Source organism: Heteronotia binoei, chromosome 1 (genome assembly GCF_032191835.1).
Source record: "Heteronotia binoei isolate CCM8104 ecotype False Entrance Well chromosome 1, APGP_CSIRO_Hbin_v1, whole genome shotgun sequence".
NCBI classification, from domain to species: Eukaryota; Metazoa; Chordata; class Lepidosauria; order Squamata; family Gekkonidae; genus Heteronotia; species Heteronotia binoei.
The window spans coordinates 75,404,853-75,427,602 of record NC_083223.1 but is presented as its reverse complement, the minus strand read 5'-3'; the positions used below and the strand labels follow the sequence as shown (position 1 = coordinate 75,427,602).

The 22,750-nt window shown below is 44.6% G+C and overlaps 1 protein-coding gene across 1 annotated transcript in view; it reads left to right on the top strand.

Annotated features, from left to right (window-relative positions):
• The window catches only part of IMPG1 (interphotoreceptor matrix proteoglycan 1), a 154,410-nt gene that overhangs the window by 76,099 nt on the left and 55,561 nt on the right, over positions 1-22,750 (top strand). The window contains exons 8-11 of the mRNA XM_060236274.1: positions 587-645; positions 18,774-18,794; positions 20,831-21,078; positions 22,189-22,265. Coding sequence (XP_060092257.1) covers positions 587-645; positions 18,774-18,794; positions 20,831-21,078; positions 22,189-22,265 — 405 coding nt within the window. The remainder of the gene's footprint in view (positions 1-586; positions 646-18,773; positions 18,795-20,830; positions 21,079-22,188; positions 22,266-22,750) is intronic.

Here is a 22,750-nt window from a genome sequence, read left to right as displayed (position 1 = left end):
CCTCTTAATGCACATATATTTCATTAACTAGCCTTCTGTACATATTCAGAATAGGCAGGGCTTTTTGTGTAGAAAAGGCCCAGCAGGAACTCATTTGCATATTAGGCCACACCCCCTGATGCCAAGCCAGCCGGAACAGTGTTACTGTTCAAAAAAAGACCTGAGAATAAGGTTGCTTGGTCCTCCCTGGCCACCAGCAGGGGATGAGGAATTTTAATTGTATTAATACCTTTCAATTTCTGTAGTGAATCTTGGCCTTGAAAAGTGAAGCCTGACTTAAACGATACCCTCCATAATATTGTTACCAGCACTTGGTGACAAAAGCTGTAGTGTGGATCTTGCTTGGTCCATTAATCCAGATAATATGTTTTTATGTCCAAGATTAAATGCTGAAGTCTCCAGTAACCATACAACTGAAACAAATTCCCAGAATTCTCTCTGACTTTCAAACATTTGTTTTATAAACACTACTATAGAGTCTGTTGGGAGCAACTAGTTATTTAGTGAATGCCTCCTAATTTCTGTGAAAGGATTAACATATAATCAACTTTCTCTCCCCCACTTTCTTTTCCTCTCTTTTTAATAGATGCAAAAAATATTTGAGAAACTTGCAGGTTTCAAGGAAATCCGAGTGTTAGGATTTCGGTAAGTGATAACATGATTTACTTTCTATTTAAGGATAAGTTTCCCTTCTAACACTACACATTTTAATGGAGCAACATTTGTTATAAATTTAAATTTGAGAATCCTCTCATTTTCAGAAAGTTTTTAGAAGATAAACTAACTCAGACAAAAATATTTCTAAATGGGCTTGAGACCTTCAGTTTATTGTTGAAAGAGAAGCAAAAGGAATTCTGATTCCTTCTGGGAAAAGTTTCTTTCAAAGGCCATTGTTTTCTATTATTTGTTTATTAGCCTGCAATGTCTCTAGCTTTTTGTCCTTTAAGCAACTAATAGCAGAATAGTCTTTTACAGAATTATCATTTTACAGAAATTACACAAAATTAGACTGGAACAGCAGATGAAAGGACAGCCATTTTGTAATATTAGCTTCTTCCCCAGATTTGCTGTAAAGCACTGGGCATGATCCATTGTGTGCATGTTGGCTTCCTCTTCTGATCTTGAGGGGAACCTCCTCATGACTATAATACAAGTAATGTTTCTTTTTTAAAAGGGTGGGGGGGGGGAGGAAAGAAAGCCCCTACATACATGAGTTTCTGGACCATACTCATAACTTTCCACAATATATTCATTTAAACATGTCTCAGCATAGTACCCAATCAAACCACTCATTTCATGTTAATCAAAGTGAGTCCAGTGGTATTTCTTTCTAGAAAGTAATATGAAGATAGCAAATATGTTTTGAAGAGAGTGTCAGAACTTAAGAACTTCAAACGGATCCCATACTTGGTTACAAAGTTAGGATTTTATTGAAGAGAACTAAGCACTGGAAAAGGCAAGATAACAGTAATGGCGAGAGCCAGCACCAGCACAATTTTATACACGTAAAGCAAACATCTCACAAAGCCACAATTCACACCGTTACAGGCACATCTGTCTTCTCACCATCACTATCAGTAGAGAGGATGCCTCCCTACTCCGAAGGCCATGCTGCTCGGCTTCAAAGGGTCCCAGTGTGAGAATGTGCAGAGACATAACATAACTCATTCTACAGCCCCAAATATTTTGGATACAGTGGGGCAAGGTTAATTACTATTCAAGCACTTTGGGTCAAGCAAGGGTTACTGTAGTGTATCAAGAAATGTCATGCGACCCGACGGGGGGGGCAACTGTCCCCGCCTATCTCCAGCTGTGGCGGGAAGTTCAACGGGGCTGGATTGGCCCAACCAACCCAGTAGGCTGTACCCGGGATTGTACATAAGCGGGACCCGGCCCGCGTGTTCTCTCTCTTGCAACGTGCTCCTAATAAACCATGTTGCCCTACTCTCGTCTCCGCTTCGAGTACGTTACACTGGCGACGAAGGTGGGATCCTAGCCGCAGCGGCTACGACGGAGATCTGGGCAACAAGCGACTGTCGCCGCCATCATGGCCAACCAAAGCGGAATCACCGGCTACCTCGAGCCCTTCGACCCAACCAATCCAGAGGGATGGGAGTCCTACGCGGAGCGGGTCGAGTTCTACCTCCGGGCCAACAAGATCACTGACGCCGGAGCGAAGAGGGACGTTCTCATGAGCGTCTGCGGGCCTGCCACGTTCGAGATCGCCAAGGGTCTCTCGGCACCCGCCCGTCTGGCAGAGAAATCCTACGACGAGATCATCCGACTCCTCACGGGACACTTCTCACCACAGCCTTCGCGGGTGGCTCGCAGGTTCCTGTTCCACAAACGGGACCAGATCGCGGGCGAGTCCGCCGCAGACTACCTGGCGGCCCTCCGTAAACTCGCCGGGAACTGCAACCTCCCCCAACTGGAGGAAGCCCTGGCGGACAGATTCACGTGGGGCCTCCGCGACGAGAGGCTCCAGCAGAAGCTCTTCGCCAAAGAAGAGCTTACTCTCCAGGCCGCCTTCAGCGAAGCGGTGGCATGGGAACGAACCGCACGAACGTTTCCCCGGGCCAAGATGGAAGCTGCCCACCACGGAGAGCTGGACCAAGACGGCCCCGAGGAGGAGGAAGCCCATCAGCTACGCCGCCCAGCCGGGCCACCCAACAGAGCGACCCAACGCCCCCGAGCGACCGACCGACCACCAGCGTCGGAGAGAGCCCCGGCCACCAAGTGCGCCAGCTGCGGCGGCCCCCACGAGCGGAGAGACTGCCAATACCGGACCTGGGACTGCAGGAGCTGCGGAAAGACCGGCCACATTGCCAGGGCTTGCCGAGCCAAGCCCAACCGCAGGAAGCCGACCACGTACCACGAGTCCGCGGAGTCCCACGCGGTAGACTCCACGTCCCTACAGGTACTGAACTTGCCCCACGATTCCCCCGATAAAATCAAAGTGGCGGTCCTTATAGAGGGGAACCCCTGCCAAATGGAGGTGGACTCAGGGTCCTCCATTTCCCTTATTGCGGAAGAAACCCTAAGAGAACTGTGTCCCCGCCAGCAGCTGCAACTTCGGCCGGCAGACTTCATACTCCGGGACTTCCAGAAGAACCCGGTGCAAATTGCGGGGTGGGCGCGGGTACGAGTCGAGCGGGGGTCCTTCCACGGCCCGCTGGACATCCTGGTGGTTAAGCGCCAGCTGGCCACCCTGCTAGGTCTAGCCTGGTTCAAACCCTTGGGAATCCGCGTGGAGGGGGTGGGCCAGACCATAACGCCCCGGGGGTTCGGGGAGATTTGCAAGGAATTCCCCGAGGTATTCGATGGGTCCCTAGGGAGCTACCGGGGGCCGCCCATCTCCCTGCCCCTAGACCCCACGGTCAGACCGATTCGGCTCAAGGCCAGGAGGGTTCCGTTCGCCTTGAAACCTAAGATCGAGGCAGAGTTAGACCGCCTCACGGCACAAGGCGTCCTGGAGCCGGTGGACTACGCCACCTGGGAAACCCCCATCGTTACCCCCATCAAGCCAAACGGGGAGGTGCGGATCTGTGCCGATTATAAATGCACCATAAACAAGGCACTACAGGACAACCCCTATCCAGTGCCGGTGGTGAGCCATGTCCTGGCCGCCCTAGCGGGGGCTAGGATATTTGGGAAGCTAGACCTGGCCCAGGCCTACCAGCAGCTCCCAGTAGACAATAAGACGGCGGAGGCCCAAACGATCGTGACCCACAGGGGGGCTTTCCGGGTAAAGAGGCTTCAGTTTGGGGTTAGCGTCGCTCCGGGGATTTTCCAGAGCCTAATGGACGCTCTCCTTAAAGGGATCCCAGGAGTCCAGCCGTTTTTCGACGACGTTTTAGTCGCCGCCCCGGACCCCGAGGAATTCGGCAACCGCCTTCGAGAGGTGCTCCGCCGGTTCCAGGCAGCGGGGCTCAAGGTCAAGAGAGAGAAATGCTTGCTGGGGGTTCCACGGGTAGAGTTTCTGGGGTTCGCCGTTGACGCAGCAGGAATCCACCCCACGGAAGAAAAGACCCGAGCCATCGTGCAAGCCCCGGCTCCCACTTGTAAAGCGGAGCTCCAAAGCTTCTTGGGGGTGCTCAACTTTTACCACTCCTTCCTCCCCCACAAGGCAGCCCTGGCGGAGCCCCTTCACCGGCTGCTGGACAAAAAAGCCCCTTGGGTTTGGGGCAAACGACAGGCCGCGGCGTTTCAGGCGGTCAAGGACGTCCTGGTGTCCAATGCGGTGCTCCACCATTTTGACGAGGCCCTCCCCGTCATCCTGGCCTGCGATGCGTCGCCGTATGGGGTGGGAGCAGTCCTGGGGCACCAGCTTCCGGACGGGAGGGAGGTACCGGTCGCATATTACTCCCGCACGCTCACTTCAGCCGAGCGCAACTACGCGCAGATAGATAAAGAGGCCCTGGCAATCGTGGCAGGGGTCCGAAAGTTCCACGAGTATCTATATGGGAGAAGGTTCACCATTGCCACGGACCACAAGCCCCTCTTAGGTCTACTGGCCCCAGACCGACAAACCCCCCAAATACTCTCACAGCGCGTGTTGAGGTGGAACCAATTCCTCAACTCATACACGTACACACTGGTTCATAGGGCCGGCAAGGCTATGGGACACGCGGATGCGCTTAGCCGTTTGCCACTTCCGGAGACGGGTCCGGACCCCGCACCCGCACACCAGGTCATGATGATAGAGAGCCTCCCAGAGCCGCCCCTCCACGCAACGGAGGTGGCCAAGGCCACCCAGAAACACAAGACACTGGCACGGGTGCTCGACTGGGTGGTGAGGGGGTGGCCAGAGGGAAACATGGGGGAAGAATTCAAGCCTTACAAGGCGAGGAGGGAGGAATTAGCCGCACACAAGGGCTGCATACTTTGGGGCAGTAGGGTAGTGATTCCACCTCCGCTCCAAAAGCGTGTTCTAGAATCCCTACACGAGACTCATCCCGGCATAGTGCGAATGAAGGCTCTGGCCAGGAGCTACGTCTGGTGGCCGGGAATGGACGGGGAGATCGAGGGCTGGGTCCGCGGGTGCCAGACCTGCCAGGAATCCCGGCCCGAGCCGCCCAGCGCCCCCGTCACTAGGTGGGAGTCCACCCGGAAACCATGGTCGAGACTCCATATCGACTTTGCGGGCCCATTCCAGGGGCAGACCTTCATCATAATAGTGGACTCCTACACCAAATGGCTGGAGGTCATCCCCGTAGGGTCCACCTCGTCCACAGCCGCGATCAGAGCTCTGCGCAGGGTCCTATGCACACATGGCATCCCGGACACCATAGTCTCTGATAACGGGGCCGCCTTCACCTCAGCCGACTTCCAGGCGTTCCTGCAAAGATACCTGATCAGGCACATAAGGTCGGCTCCCTTCCATCCGGCCACCAACGGCCAGGCGGAGCGGATGGTCCGCACAACAAAGGAGGCCCTCGGCCGAATTGTACAGGGGGACTGGGACCACAGGCTGGCCGCATTCCTCTTCGATAATCGGATCACCCCTAACCCGGTCACAGGAGTCAGCCCGGCTGAGCTCCTCATGGGACGCAAACTCATAACCCGGCTGGACCGGCTGCATCCCGACCGGGCTTCAGACACCCGCGGGAGCCCCGAAGTCCGAGACGCCGCCCGGGGCTTCTTCGCGGGCGACCCAGTTTTCGCCCGAAACTATGCAAGGGGCCCCGATTGGGTGGCGGGGCGGGTACTGAGGGTAACCGGGTCCCGCCACTACGACATATCAACGGAGGGGGGCCAGGTACTACGGCGGCACATTGATCAGTTGAGGCGCCGCAACCTTCCGGAGGCCCCCACGGACACGGACGAGGCTATATCCAGCGAGGAGCCTAACGGAGACCGCCTAGATGACGCGATCCCAACATCCGTGATGCGGGCGCCGGAGGTACCGGAACCGACCGAAACCGAGGGATCCGCGGAACCGGACGGGCCGCCCCCGTCCACTCCAGGACCTACCGAGGCACCATCCTCGGCGGCCGCGCCACCGCCACCGGGACCCCCCAGACGGTCCACTCGGGAGCGCCGGCCCCCCACATACTTACAGGACTTTGTACATTAACCAGGGGGGGAGGGGTGTAGTGTATCAAGAAATGTCATGCGACCCGACGGGGGGGGCAACTGTCCCCGCCTATCTCCAGCTGTGGCGGGAAGTTCAACGGGGCTGGATTGGCCCAACCAACCCAGTAGGCTGTACCCGGGATTGTACATAAGCGGGACCCGGCCCGCGTGTTCTCTCTCTTGCAACGTGCTCCTAATAAACCATGTTGCCCTACTCTCGTCTCCGCTTCGAGTACGTTACAGTTACAACATGGAGTCAGTTTGGTTCAGTAACAAAGCAGCTCTAAGCCACAGTAAAAGTACAATACAGCATTGGTCACATTATAGGGAACCAGCAGTAAAGATACAAGTTCTGACAGAGCTCCTCTTACCACACACAGAATACACCAGCAATTATTTTCACTTGAGATAAAAATGGATATTTTTCTGCATGTTATTCTGATTTTTTTTTTAACTCTAAACTGCCTTGTATTTATATGCCAGTTCCCAGGTTCCGTTTGTTACAATCTAGTGTTACTCTAGTGAGGTAAGAAATCAAGGTTGTGGGAAAGCTCATAGTCACAGACTCTGACTGATTTCGCATTAGGCTTGTTCTGGGTGGAGAGCTCTTTTCCCCGTGGCGCTTCCCTCCATTTTCACACAAGTTGCCACAGAGCTTCAAGTTGGCGTGCCATTTTCCCACAGCAAGTGAGATTCTCTGACAAGCAGTTTCTACTTGTCACAGAAAATCGGTGTGCCAACTTGCAGCTCCAAGGCAGCTTATGCAAAAATGGGAAGAAGTGCTGGGGGCAAAAGGGCCCTCCACCTGGAACAAGCCCTAGTGCGAAATTAGTATCTGTTCTCAAGGGCTCTCATTAAATTTTATGGATCAGTGTTAGCAGACTGTAGTGTATAAGGATGCTGTAGTTGGGGGAAGCCTTCCTTCATGTTATACCCATTATAGCTACATTAGTTGCCAATACATTTCTGGGCCCAAATCAAGGTCCTGGTTTTAGCCTCTAAAGCCCTACATGGTCTGGGTCCAATGCACCTCAAGCAGTGCTTCCTTCCATATGAATATCCCAACATTTGTTATCAGCAAGAGAGGCCCTGCTTCAGGCACGGAGGCAAGATTGCCTTCTCCTGAGACCAGGACTTTCTCAGTGGATACAGTAGAATTTAGGGATTCCCTCTCCCAATCAATTTATTTGGTTCCATCTTTGAGACCTTTTTGCAGAACAGTAAAATACATATTTCAGATGATTTTAGGAACTGACATTAGGTTCTACATCATTCATTCTGTTCTCCATTGGCTGATTTTTGCTGTTTTACTTTACTTTGTTGTTACAATTTTTAACATAATTTTCATGCTTGAAAAGATATTTTTGTCATTACTTCCTCAGCTGCATTAGATGTCACATGTAATCACAATAAAGGAAGAATCTCTATTAATCTGCTTTATTGCCAAACTCACGCACACACCCCTTTTGCTCACTTCTTCATCCTTTCAAGAGAGTCTCCCTTCACTGAAAAGCATGGTTGAACACTAAGGCCCCTTTCAGAAAGCCTTTTGTAATCCATTTTGGTAGCTGGTTGCTAACAGATTTTGTTGTGTGTCATTTCAGACATGATCATTTTAGCATCCAGCTGTAACTGATTTTATTGACCTTTTTCAAACAAAGCCTCTCACATCTGATTAGGAAAGCATTATTGAGCTGTTCTTGAGGTAAAGTGCTTTCTTCCATATTCAACTCTTCTTTGTGCTTCTGAATTACAGTAGTGTGCTGTTTTAAATGTCTGCAATGCTTCCAATAGTGCCACACTTTCCCCCTGCCCTTTTGCACTGTGTGATCTTCCTTGAACTTTTTTAATGTTCTAAGTCAAGCGTTATAGTGCTATGCCAATATAGCACTTCAGTATTACAGCAGGCACCATTAAGATACATAGAGAAGTGCTATATTGGTCTCACACTGTAACACTTAGAACATTCCCCGAAAATTTTTTTTAGAAAGATTGCATGGCAAAAAGCGGGGGGGGGGGGTGGCGCTGTTCAAAAGGGCCAGATTGCTTCAGAGACAGCTCATTAACAGAATGAAATTCACTGTATGAAACCCCCATCCCCCATTCCTGTCTTGATTTACTTGGAATTGTGCCAACAATGGATAACACCCGGTTAAGAACAGTAATGTGAAAGTGACTGGTCACATGTAGGCATCTGGATTAATGGGAGTTCATTTCACTCTAGAAATTGGGATAGTAGACCAGGGTTTAATCTAGGTTTAGAACCCTAGTTGGAGGAAGAGGTAACTATACTAGAGGAGTTAACAGTAACTAAGTACTGTTAACCGCATGCCCTCATTTATATGTTATGGATCTCCAGTACTGGCATTTAATTGCAATTCTTGTCAGAAGGGGGAATGAGTGATGCATGCTAATGAACAGGGCAACAAGGCAGATTCATGAACATTTTTCGTGATAATGTGATTAACTGGATGAAACTCTTCTTTCCTGTCTTCTGTCACAAATGTAGCACAATAGTGATTCTTTCCCAGTTAATCTTCTCATAATAGATAAAGGCAATAAATATCTGGGCTACCTTAATAGATGAGCTTAAGGAAACTGAAAGAAGAAGATATTGGATTTATACTCCGCCCTACACTCTGAATCTCAAAGTCTCAGCGTGGCTTACAATCTCCTTTACCTTCCCCCCACCCCCACAACAGACACCCTGTGAGGTAGGTGGGGCTGAGAGAGCTCTCCCAGAAGCTGCCTTTTCAAGGACAGCTCTGCAGTAGCTATGGCTGACCCAAGGCCATTCTAGCAGCTGCAAGTGGAGGAGTGGGGAATCAAACCTGGTTCTCCCAGATAAGAGTCTGTGCACCTAACCATTACACCAAACTGGCTCTCAGCTAGAGTTATTGTAGGATAACAGAGGCCATGTTTTTCTTGGTCTTGAGAAGGACCATGGCTACATGATAAAGCATCTGATTGTCATGCAAGTGGCCCCAGGTTCCATCTCCAGCATCTCCAGCTAAAAGGCTGAAGTGGTAAGCAATGAGAAAGACCTCAGCCTGAAAGCTACTGCCATTCAGAGTATACAATGATGACCCTGATAGACCAGTGGTTTCATGTGTTTGTTTATGTGTTTGGTCTTATAGGTTATTAATTTTGAATATTAGAAGGGAGGTATAAGATATTGGATGCAGTTTTGTCTAAGGCAGTGATGTTTTTATCACTTCAGTCAAAATAATAATCTGCAAAAGGAACAAAATCTCCCCCCCCCTTTTTTTTTCCATTTTTTAGTATGGAAGTAGACTATTGGATTGCTGAGGCTGTTTTTGTGTGTCTTTGATTTCTGACACACTAAAAGATTTTTTTATTCAGAGAACATAAAAGAACCATAAGCGAATATCAAAAAAGATATTTTCTTTTTAATGTTGACAAAAGCTTAGACATTTGTCTTCATTTGCTTTTTTTTGGTGGGGGGTGCTATTGTTTAGTGTGTTGTATGCACTCAGACAGAATAATTTTAAAAATCCAGAGGGAACCATGTCCCCAAGTTTTGCAGAAGCTGTAATGAAGTCAACAAGTTGCTGCAACAATTAAATAAATTAACAGATTTTAATTTTAGCCAGATGTAATACATTACAAAGGAATTCTGTCACAGTGGCTTCAGTCTCATTGAAACACCTCATGCACAAATAGTTTCTTTTAAAGGCAGGATACCTCTGATTAAGGAAGAATCATCTGGCTCTGGTGAAGAAACAACACAGGGAGTTGTGTTAATGGTTTTGTGCAGTGGTTTTCTTATAGAAAAAGCCCAGCAGGAGCATATTTGCATATTAGGCCACACCACCTGACCTGGGAGCACATGGCTGCTGCATGGAGGGTTGGTTCAGCCAGAGCCCTGGCCAGCACAGCCGGAGCTCTGCTCCTGTGGGTTCTGGCAGAAAAAAACCCTGGTTCTGTGCCATTGACTTGCCTTTGTTTTTCTGCTACAAGAACCCTGATTGATTCATATTGATAGCATGCAGCATGTCTCCACTTTTAGTCCATGAATGCTAAATTATAGACACTTTATAGTAGGCATTTGTTTGTTTGTTTACATATTTATGTTTTTCTTTTCTCCCTAGTAGGGACTCAAAGCAGCTTCCAGCATTGATCTCACCTCCTCCGTTTTATCTTTGCAACATCAAACCTATGAGATTGGTTAGGCTGAGAGAGACTGATTGGCCCAAGGTCACTCATTGAGCTTCCACAGCAGAGTAAATGTTTGAATATGGGTCTCCCAGGTTCTAATCTACCACTCTAATCTCTACATCACTGCTAACAGCTGCTTGTTATATGAGGAAGTCCATATCATTGTTTGATGCAGGGGTCTGGTCTCTTAGTTTATGACACTTTGTGTATACCCATGATTCCTTCATAGTTGAGAATTGTACACTCAGTTTTGTGACATAGCATGGGACTTATATGGTACCACAGTTTGTAATCACGTCCAACTACATTACCCCCATATAAGACAATACTATTATGGGAACCAATATCAGCTATACCATTTGGGGCTCATCCACCTGCTCACTTTCCAGTTTAATATATGCCAGCATGTGTCACCAGTGCCCTTCTTCTCCCAATAATGAATACAGGTCAGTCTCAAAAAAATAGATGGACACAGTTCTGATTAGAACCACCTTCCAGAGATGGTGCGAGCCCTGCGGGACCTGAACCAATTCCGCAGGGCTTGCAAAACATTTCTTTTCCAGCTTGCCTTCGAGATGGAACCCGATTAATCTGACGTATGCACATCTAGCCATCTTATGGATATTATGATCACAGTATTTTAGCACCCATTTTATATATTTTATCTATTTTAAATTAATTTATTATACAACTGATATATTAAAATTGTTTACATTGTCTTATATGAATCATGGGATTTCCATGTCTGTTAGCCGCCCTGAGCCCGCTTCGGCGGGGGAGGGCGGGATATAAAAATAAAGTTGTTGTTATTATTATTATTATTATTATTATTATTATTATTGTAAAAATCACTATATTGAAAAAACAGTGGGAGGACATTTCAGACTCCTAGGACATTCTGGTGCTGACCTGAAATTTGCTGTCTCCAGTGGTTCAGAGTGTTGAGCTAGAATCTGCAAGAGTTGGATTCAAATCCTCACTCTGCCATGGAAGCTTGTTGGGTGACATTGGGCCAATATCACACCATCAGCCTAACATACTTCACAGGGATAGCATGGAGGAGAGGAGAATGATTTAAGCTGGTTTGGGTCCCCCTTTTTGAGAAAAGTGCTGGAAATAAATGTTAAGGGTCCTGGGGGTCAACACTGAAGTTGATTGGGCTTGAAACTCCAATAATTTAGCATAGGATTCTTGGTATCAAGCCTCAGAGACCAGAGAACTAGTACTCAAGAACAAAGTTGTAGCTTTTATTTATTACAATGAATTTCAAAAATCCCCCCAAAAATATGCTCACCTGCCCCAGAGATAGCCAGGTGTAAGGACTTTCTGATTTTTATCAGAAATCTTCTTTGCCAGATTTGGGGTGGGGAGTGGGATTAGACTCCCACCCTTCAGTGGTAAGAACATAAGAGAATCCATGCTGGATCAGGCCAATGGCCCATTCAGTCCAACATTCTGTGTCACACAGTGGCAAAAAACCCCCAAACACATGCCATCAGGAGGTTCACAAGTGGAGCTAGAAGCCCTTCCACTTTGCACCCCCCCCCCCAAGCACCAAGAATACAGAGCATCACTGCCCCAGACAGAGAGCTCCAATAATACGCTGTGGCTAATTGCCACTGATGGACCTCTGCTCCATATGTTTATCCAGTCCCCTTTTGAAGCTGGCTATGCTTGTAGCCGTCACCACCTCCTGTGGCAGTCAATTCCACATGTTAATCAGCCTTTGGGTGAAGAAGTCCTTCCTCTTATCCGTTCTAACCCGACTGCTCAGCAATTTCATTGAATGCCTATGAGTTCTTGTATTGTGAGAAAGGGAGAAAAGTACTTCTTTCTCTACCTTATCTATCCCAAGCATAATCTTGTAAACCTCTATCATGTCACTCTGCCATCAACATTTCTCCAAGCTAAAGAGCTCCAAGCATTTTAACCTTTCTTCATAGGGAAAGTTTTCCAACCCTTTAATCATTCTAGTTGCCCTTTTCTGCACTTTTTCCAATGCTATAATATCTTTTTTAAGGTGTGGTGACCAGACTTGTACACAGTATTCCAAATGAGACCGCACCATCAATTTATACAGGGGCATTATGATACTGACTGATTTGTTTTCAATTCCCTTCCTGATAATTCCCAGCATGGCGTTGGTCTTTTTTTATTGCAATCACACACTGTCTTGAAATTTTCAGTGAGTTATCTACCACGACCCCAAGATCTCTCTCTTGGTCAGTTTCTGCCAGTTCACACCCCATTAATTTGTATTTATTGCTAGGATTTTTGGCCCCAATGTGCATTACTTTGCACTTGTCCACATTGAACCTCATCTGCCACGTTGACACCCACTCACCCAGCCTCAACCGATCCCTTTGGAGTGCCTCACAATCCTCTCTAGTTCTCACCACCCTGAACAATTTAGTGTCATCTGCAAACGTAGCCACTTCACTGCTTACTCCCAACTCCAACTCTTTAATGAATATCTTGAAGAGCATGGGACCCAGTACTGAGCCCTGCGGCACCCCACTGCTTACCATCTTCCACTGTGAAAATTGCCCATTTATACTCACTCTCTGTTTCCTATTAATTAGCCAGTTTTTGATCCACAACTTGTCCTTTTACTCCATGACTCTCAAGCTTACTAAGGAGCCTTTGATGAGGAACTTTATCAAAAGCTTTGTGGAAGTCAAAGTAAACAACATCTATTGGGTCCCCTTTGTCCACATGTTTGTCCACTCCCTCAAAGAACTGTAACAGGTTAGTGAGGCAAGATCTTCCTTTACAGAACCCATGCTGAGTCTTCCTCAAAAAATTGTGTTCATCAATGTGCCTACTCATTCTGTCTTTGAAAATGATAACAGTATTCCATTAATGCCATCAATAGAAGTGAAGAGCTTGGGGGTAGTCTTGGATGCCACTTTATCTATGGAGGCCCAGATTGCCGTCACTGCAAGGACCACCTTTTTCCATCTGAGATGAGTCCAGCAGCTGGCCCCCTATCTGGCACCCTGTGATTTAGCCACAGTGATTCATGTCACCTCCAGATTAGACTATTGAAACTCTCTCTACATGGGGCTGCCCTTGACTCTGCTCCGGAAACTCCAGCAGGTGCAGAATGCAGCAGCCCAGTTATTAGCATTGAGGCCTATCTGGCGCAAATGCAGCTGGTGCTGCACTAACTGCATTGGCTCCCCATCGAGTACTGGATCCATTTCAAGGTGCTGGTCCTTACCTTTAAGGCCCTTACCTTTAAGGCCTGGGGCCTGCATATCTTCAGGACTGCTTCTCCCCATATGAGCCTCCCCCCGGGCTTTGAGATCATCTTTACAACATCTTCTTGTGATCCCTGGTCCTAAGGACTCCCGGTTGGCCTCAACAAGGGCCAGGGTCTTCTCAATCTGGGCCCCTACCTGGTGAAATGAGCTCCCGTTGGAGATCTGGGCCCTGTGGGACTTACCTAAGTTTTGCAGGGCCTGTAAGATGGAGCTCTTCCACCAGGCTTTTAATCTACCGAGCGTCCTCTAAGACTTTCCCCCAGCACTTCATTATCCATGTGCTTAAGTTGGGTCAAGGGGCCAAGTTACAACCTTATGTATTGTCAATGACCTGAAGCTGTGCTATGTGGTGTAAACTAGCTGAAATTGTACCAACTGCTGAACTGTGGCCTCTGGCTGTATTATTGTTGGAGTTATGACTTTCTATTTATGTATTATGTTTATGAGATATTTTAAATTTGTTGTGTTTAATTGGATATGTTTTATTTATTGTTGTTGCAATGTTTTAATGTTGTAAGCCACCCTGAACCCGCCTTGAGGGATAGGGCGAGGTATAAAGTGCAAATTAAATGTCTGACCTGTCAGGAGAAATCTGGCAAAGGAGATTTCTGATAAAAATTCAAAAGGGGTTTGGCCAAGCCTGAAGCATCGCTTTTGATGGGTCAGGAGAGAAGATCTACAAGGAATATTATCTGCATTATTAAAGAACTTATAGGCCATTGTTCTCTTTCCCCCTTTGCCTTTCTGTTGGGAGAGTCTTGCACTATGTTGTCATCTTGGCACACTGTTTCAGGGCCCAGTCCCATGGTTTCGCAACCTGGAGATCTGACGGGGTGATCTTGACTCTTGGAACTTCTAGATCATTTTACTGACATGTGTCTTTTCTCATGGCTCAGTCACTTCTTTTTGTCCACAATAGGGAGCTGGCAATGGCACTTTCCTATCACATTGGGCAGGGGTCATACATGGATTGTACTGCTAGTGGTCTTCTCCACTGCTGTCATCTAGCCTTGGTGTTCAGCCCACTCATATTCTCATTCGCTCTTCTTCATTCCCTCTTGGCCCTACCTGGGAAAGTGCTTTATTTATAGATTTACTTATAGGCTATGAATTGCAGCCTCCCCTCACCCAAGTTACATAAATTCATTTTAAGCTGCCAACTTCATACTTTTATTTGTTACAAAATTTTCTGTCACCTCAAGAGGAAACCATGCAGATCACAAATTTGTCACCTGCTGCATGACATAAAATTACACTCTGAACTTCGGCTTTTCATACTCCATGGCTTGTCGGTCAGAAAAGCAATTTTAAGCTTAACATTATTATAAATCATTATAAAACCTCATAGACCTAAAATTTTATATCTGACAGTGGGGTGTAAATGAAGTAAAAGGACACGCCATTATGAAATGGCTGAATTGTGATTCATTAAGAGATTTTTCATTATCTCCCTATTCTGAGGTAACCTATCTCACAATAAATGTTAACTTTTGTAGCCAAACCTGCCCCCCCAATCCATTTAATGTATAATTAGTTAATGTTCTCTGTTTGAATACTACATTTGATTTGAATTTTACATAATTACATTTTATTCTCTTCTTCTTTCCTTACATGGCCCTATCCATTCTTCCTCCTTCAAATTAATGCACATTATGGATCTACTGATTTCATCTGAAGAAGGGCTCTTTTCTATGAAAGCTTATACTTCAATAAAGCTTTGTCAGTCTTTAAGGTGCTTTAAGAATTCGGTATAGATTATGTCGCTGGAGACATAAAAAGTGAAAGTCCTCAGTGTAGGAAGAGGCCCTTGCCTAAGTGAGTTCCACATAAAGGCCTGTACCTCACAGACAGTAGTCTGTACTCAATGCAACTTGAGGACACAGTTCTTTTCTACAATGCACACAATTAGGGCTTTTTTTTGTAGTAGGAACTTCTTTGCATATTAGGCCACACACCCCTGATTTAGCCAAGCCAATCTTCAAAGAGCTTACAGGGCTCTTCTTACAGGGCCTACTGTAAGCTCTTGGAGGATTGGCTACATGGGGGTGAGGTGTAGCTGAATATGCAAAGGAGTTCCTGCTACAAAAAAAGCCCTGCACCCAATAGGTACTGATAGCAATTGTTAATAATGAGCCATTGTACCAGATACCACAGTGGTATTCCTTATTAATTTCTGCAGTCAGTGTTGCAGTGAATACACATTGGAGTTTAAACCATTGGGGTTTAGATATGTATGTAACATCTAGTTAAGCCCTCATTCAGGTGCCTTCTTGTGGTGTGCTAGATGAGATTCTGTTGTGGCACTGTGATGGATGGATGATTTATCTAGCCTTCTGGTGTTGTCTTGAGCTTGATAGCCTTTGGTTCTTTCCATGACTGTAATTTGAGAGGCATTGTAGTATTTATCATGTTAGAAAGGCAGCGTTTATCATCAATTTGTGTGCTTTATTTCCTCTTTTATGCCATGCACATAATGCAAGCATTTGGGCAGTCATTAGAGCTCTGTTAGCATTCCTCTGCTGTCATCAACTGTGTCAAGGGTTTCACTGTAGTAGTTATTAGCAAAGGAGTGGTGGAGAGGTGAATATTCACATGGTAAATGATTCATATTCAAAACTACATGCCAGAATGGAAAAGGAATGGCTTTAGAGGAAGCACCACCAGACACAAATCAAATCCAGTTCCCAGATTACTGCTATTACTCTCTATTAACCATTTCCACTAGTAGAAGTAGATTATAAATTCTCTTTTATTAAAATGAGATATTACTAAATTCAGCAGTTTTAGGTGGAGGAAACACATTTCATGGGGTGTATATATATATATATATATATATATATATATATATATATAATCTCTTCTGAAATAGTGAAGGATGAAAATGATATGTAATGAAATCTGGTGACAGAACTACAATAGATACAGCTCCCTGAACAGGAAGTTTGCTGAATGCTACTTCTTACAACATTCTTATGTACTCAGATGCCTGGATATTAAATACGTAAGCTATCTGGTGGTTGTGAATGGCATGCATGCACCTGACTTTCTACCTTTTTCAACAAAATTAGAACAGGCAGCTGTAAAAGAATTCAAGCTAATACTTGCGGTTATTTTGCCTTTAAAATTAGCAATTTAATAGCGCCCCATAGGCTGGATATAACTCCCTTCCCAGCTTCTGTTTAATTTGTGATTTAGCTGCTTTCAGGACTGATTTTTATCAGTTTGTGGAGAACCAGAAAGCAAAGTTCTTTGAACGAAGGAGTTCTGAACTGAATTGTAGAACATGTAGAAGCAAATGTTATTCAAATGGGCTTTTTACCTGCCATTGCCAATGCCCAATAAAGGACACATCCAGTGAGATTCTATAAGCAGACAGAACTTTTATTGTGATAAAAGGAGACTCCAGGTAGTCAAAATCCCAGAAGTCTGAAGCTGGTATCTCTACTTTCAGTCTTAAACATTGCTGTGAGTGAGATGTGCAGATGTCTGATATGATATAGATTTCATTTTCCTGAAATATCGCTGACCAACAGACATACATTTAAACATTTCTCCCTGTAAGTGTTTTATATTATTTGGATCCTGTGGTCTGGGGCTGTCCAATTCTAATTCCTCAAAACAGTCTGCCAGACATTTGCTTTGTGTGTGATCCATTCACTTTGGCCTTCATCCAATGAAAGAGCCCAATGTTCACACTGAAATGAGAAGCTTAATGCTGGGATTAGAGAATGTAGAACGGGGTTCCTAAAAATCGAAGGAAGAATTTAAACATCTTCAAAATCTAGAGAGATGTCTTTTTAAGAAAATGGCTGCATTGAAGCTACACTCCTCAGGAGCATTTGGGGACATGATTTTTTGGCCCCTTGGAGTTTCTGTTACTTTAAAAGGCCCTAGCACCGCCGGCCTCTACCATTATTGTATTGTTTATTATGTGTGGCACATAATATATTTTTGCAAACTGAAAGACGGTGTATTACTTGGTGGCTTTGATCAGTCTCTTTTCTTCAAGCTCCACACTTATAGCAATTAGCCTTTTTAAAGCAGAAAATGATTGTATTGATTGCTTAGCATTTACCTGAAATATAAGCATTACTACCTGGTGCATCACAAGGAAAGAAGTTCAGTTTTGAGGCACAAGTCCTGAGGTGCAAGTCTTTCCCAGTGAAGGACAGCCAGGGGTCCCACTTCATGCATCCTACTTGCAACAAAAACCAAGAGCCCAATTTTCAGGGAAGGGCAGCTTGGAAAATAATAATATTAATAATGCAGAAGCATATGCCATTTCTTCCCATGTTTCCATGTAACATGTGAACTGTTCTGAGGCATATGTACTGTACTTTTTCCAGATACGATATCTGTGAAATGCCAATTTATTTCAGTCAGACAACATCCTGCTGTTTCATAGGAATGAGAACCTGCGTATCTACAGTGTACTGCCTACAGTATGATCAGCCAATATAGATTACAGTTCTCCTATTATTTTAGTTTTTGAACAGTCAGACATGACTATATAATTTATTTCCTGGCAAGATAAACATACAAATGTCAGGAAATGGCAAATGTAGCTTAACTCTATGAAGGTGATGCAGATGAACATCATTAATGCTAGCAGTGCAATCTTGACTTTCACCCCTTGTTTTGGTACCGTCGCTATTACACCTTTAGATAGCAGAAAGAAAGCTTCTCTGATGGAATAATGAGTTTGTGCAGGAGCAGATAAAGAGGCTCCATTTTTGGCACAGAAGGTCAGTCAGGTGAACAAAGAGAGGACAGTATTACAAAATGTCACTGCAGGACACCATCTCTCAGGAAGCATGCATAGTCAGAGTAATTATTAGGTCAGATTACCAAGGCTTGGATTTGGACAGCAGCCCAAAGGAGTCAGTCCCAGGTATTTTAGTGCCATTAGAAAGGTACAGATTAGCTGGCTTCTATGCTGCAAATGGTTAACAGATGGGGGATGGAGAGAAGAGAGCTTCAAGTTTGTAGAAAATGCCTGCTGGTATAGGGGGGACAGCAGTATACTCCCCCTTGTGAAGTAAAAGGAAAAAATTGTAATGATGGATAGAGGTTCCCTGTCTCCTACTGAATAAAAATGAGGAGAGCACAGAGAACAACAATCACCAAGAAATGCATTTATATGTAAATCTATGGATACATGTTTACAGTTTGTCTTAATAGTGCGATATTTTTCTTTGTATTTTCCCCCTTGAAATGCTTCATCTTGCCCTGTCCCTGTGTTCTGAAATGAAGACCGAAGAAGGAAAAAGATGGGTAATTTTCTGCAAGTTTTGTTTCCTTCTAAAATGTGTGCTATGCAGTTTAGCGTGACGTGAAATAACATGATGAGACATTAAAACACTGATTGTAGGTAGCCTTACAATTCCAGAAACAATGGAATATACCTTTTTTTATTGCGACCAACCCAAACAATAACAACAACAACAACAAAATGGTATGCCAGTTGTTTGGAGTTTCCCAGAAATACTCATGAGGTTAAATGTTCAGTTAAAGAAGAAGAAGAGAAGAGAGAAAGATCCTTTGGGGCTCTGTGGAAGATCCCTCCCTCAACTTTTTCTTCTATTCACCATCCATAGTTCTGGAGACCTTGAATGCTAGACTGACATTTGTGATGGGGGGGAGAGAGAGTGTTGTCCCAATAAAAAGTTATTGCATCACTGTTCTTTTAGAAGATGTGTGTAATATAAACCACATTTAGAAATCCAAATGGATGAAGAGGACTACTTCACATTACACGCCTTAGGCAGAATCAAACAGCAATAAAACTTTTTTTTTAAGTTTGTTATGATGAAATTTGTTGATTGCCAAACCAAGATCTTTAAGAAGCAATCAGTTAAACATAACAGAGTTCTTGTAATGTATATCCTGTCATACAATGCCCATAAGAGCTGATAGAATGTATACTCCAAAATAGATAACTTTTTAAAATCACCTTGGAAAATTACTTTCTAAGAAGCAGTTTGATCCCCAGAATCCCTTTATGCAGCCCTAAAATGCTGCTTTAACAAAGTCTGTTATCATTTGACTCACAGAGAGAAATTGTCTAAGGGATAGATTTTTCAGGCCTCTCAGGTACCTACCAAATAACTATTGACTTTCAGTGCATAACGTATGCCTGAACTCTTTTGGAGCCTTTGCTCCCTCCCCACAACCACCACCCCCTCACACACACACACACACACACACACACACACTATTTCAGGTTTTTGTCATGGAGTGCAACATACAAAGCACAAGCCAGTGTCTCCCTTCTTGTTATCTATTAGTCCTTGCACAGCAGTTTTAAATAGGAACACTTTAGGAAGAATTGTTCTTTTTCTAATTGTTAAGAGACAAATGACTATGAAGTTTAGCATCTTGATCCTAAACAATTGTGCCACTACATTAGGCCCATTTCAGTTATTACAGTTTTGGCTCTCGAACCATGGGGGGACTGTACTACCAGCATATCTTCTCATATGGGTTTTACTGTAACGTTTTTGGTGATTCCTAGAGTACTGATTTCACACTAACCTTGCTCCACGGCAGGCTTCCCTTTTTCTCCGGAGCAGGCTTAGCGATCTGCAATGCCATTTTTCATCGTGGCAACCCCCGATTTGATGCACAGCAATGTAAACCGGGAGGGACGGTGGCTCAGTGGTAGAGCATCTGCTTGGGAAGCAGAAGGTCCCAGGTTCAATCCCCGGCATCTCCAAAAAAGGGTCCAGGCAAATAGGTGTGAAAAACCTCAGCTTGAGACCCTGGAGAGCCGCTGCCAGTCTGAGAAGACAATACTGACTTTGATGGACCAAAGGTCTGATTCAGTATAAGGCAGCTTCATATGTTCATATGTTCAAACCTGTTTTTTCAGGTTTACATTGCTGTGTGTCAAAGCAAGGGTTGCTGCAGCGAAAAATGGCGGTGCAGAGCAGCTTTGCGAAATCGCTAAGCTTGCTCCGGAGAAAAAGGGAAGCCTGCCGTGGAGCAAGGTTAGTGTGAAATAGTGTCTGAAAAGGGGTCCATTGAAAGGTTATTCGGACACTTGCCTTAATACCAAGTTTTGTAATGACTTGGAAGCACTTAGGCTATAATTAAGAAGACCTGGCCTTTAAGTCTTCCTGGGGATCATCGCCCCTGGGATCTTGTACCCCAACAATTCAGCTCTTGATGAAATACTGATCACTCAGTGGTGAGCAAAAATAATTATTTGCTTACTTGCTGTCTTCACTAACTAAGAATTCAGCTTCCATTTATTTGGCACCTGTAAAATCATTTATCATACACTGCTTTTTTCCCCCTGCATACAACAGATCAAGCAGTACTGTAGCACGGTATGTTGTCAACTTTGAAAGAGACCCATCAGAAGTCAAAAGGCCTGAGGATGACATCTCAACAATCGGTTCCAATAAAATTGAAAGTGAAAAAGATCTCCTTAGTAAGGAGGGGGAGATACCAATGATTAAGCCAAAAGTGACTGACCTTCAGCAGATGGTTGCTATAGCTCTGCAAGAAGACAAGTCACTACCCATGGACCTTGGAACACTTCAGTTTGTCGATGGTAAATCAATTCAAAGCAACTTTGAATTGAAAGGGAAGCTGATGGTTAGGCCTTTAGATAAGTTTCTGGGGGGATGTTTGTTTATTTTGAATTATAACTTAATTTAAGTAAGAGAGACTTTTTAACTATGTTTGCACTGTTTTGCCAGATTTGGTTTGGAGAGAGGTAATTTAAGAGATAACCACTTGTTTCCATCAACTTGATTAACAGCTATCATGTGTTGGTAGATGGTAGTATATTCTTCACACAGGTTTCTACACTGACAGGATGAATTATGATATTCCTATTACTCATTAAAGTGAGCAAAATACTGCTGCCATATAGTGCCTTTCAGAATTGAACCAGTGTGTTTTTATATCTATGATGGTACCCAAAATAGAAAACTTCGCTGGCATAAAATGTTTCACGTTTTTGTTATTTTCAACAGCATGTTTTGAGACTACAATCTTGGGTCACGCAATTAAGCTCAGATATTATCTCAGTGATTTTAGCTGTACATGTAAATGCGACAAACTGGTTTTGAAAATGTGTTTTTAATGTATTGCTAAAATAAATTGGACTAGACCAATCTAATCTGATCTCAGAAGCTAAGCAGAGTTGGCCCTGGTTAGTACTTGGATGGGAAACTATGAAGGAATTGCAGTGTTGCTATGCAGAGGAAGGCAATGGTAAACCACCTTTGAACATCTCTTGCCTTGAAAACTACAAGGTCACCGTAAGTTGGCTAAGACTTGACAGCATTTTACACACACTACAAAACACCTACCATACATCAACAACAACCCAATAACATTCAAACAACTGCAAATATATTAAATGAATCAATACTTGAATTATAATGCAACTTTGTAAAGTTAACAAAGGGCAACTGACCCAAAGATGAAGTATCTTCATGTTCCTTATTATTGACCTGTTGGATCTCCACAGCAAATTTAGCCACCTTGTCTAGACCCCAAGACTGACCAGTATTCTAAAATGGAAGACAAATCAGTACAGGCCTAATAATTCTGGCAAAGGCCAAAAAATTTCAGGTCAAATAAAAATACTTCCAGTTGTCTACAAGACCTAGAAGTATGTCCTTTGCATTTGTCTTTTTGTCCCATTTTGCAGAAGTGACTAAACCATCTACTGATGTAGACAATGATATCAAATCACAGGGAATTGATGCTACAGCTGAACCTGGGTTGGTGAGTACATCTTCATGACATTATAGCTTGAGACGTGCAATAAAATAATCACAAAAATAAATCTTTGGTGGCAGCTTGTCTGGTGGATATGGACCATAACCACTGACATTTGGCACAACTCTTTTCCTCCGCCTTATGGTCACAACTTTTTGGGTTGTATCCTACAAATTGTCAGATACTCTACTCATTCATGAAGGAAGAGGATTTACCCGGTTACCCCTTCTTCCTATCATTCTCATGTGTTTCATGGCATTTTGACCATGAGGTTCCCATAACGTTCAGCAGTGGCCTGTGGGGAGGAGGGGAGCAGAAGGAGGAAGAGATTCATCTCTGCAGATCCCTTGCACTAGCAGTTCATAGGATTAGCCCAATATGATTTTTTAAAATTTATTATATTTATTATATTTTTGATTTCATGTCCTTGATGGGTGTACATTCCTTGTGGAGCTTGAGTTTGTTACTAAGCTGGGAGTGAAGCAAGGTTT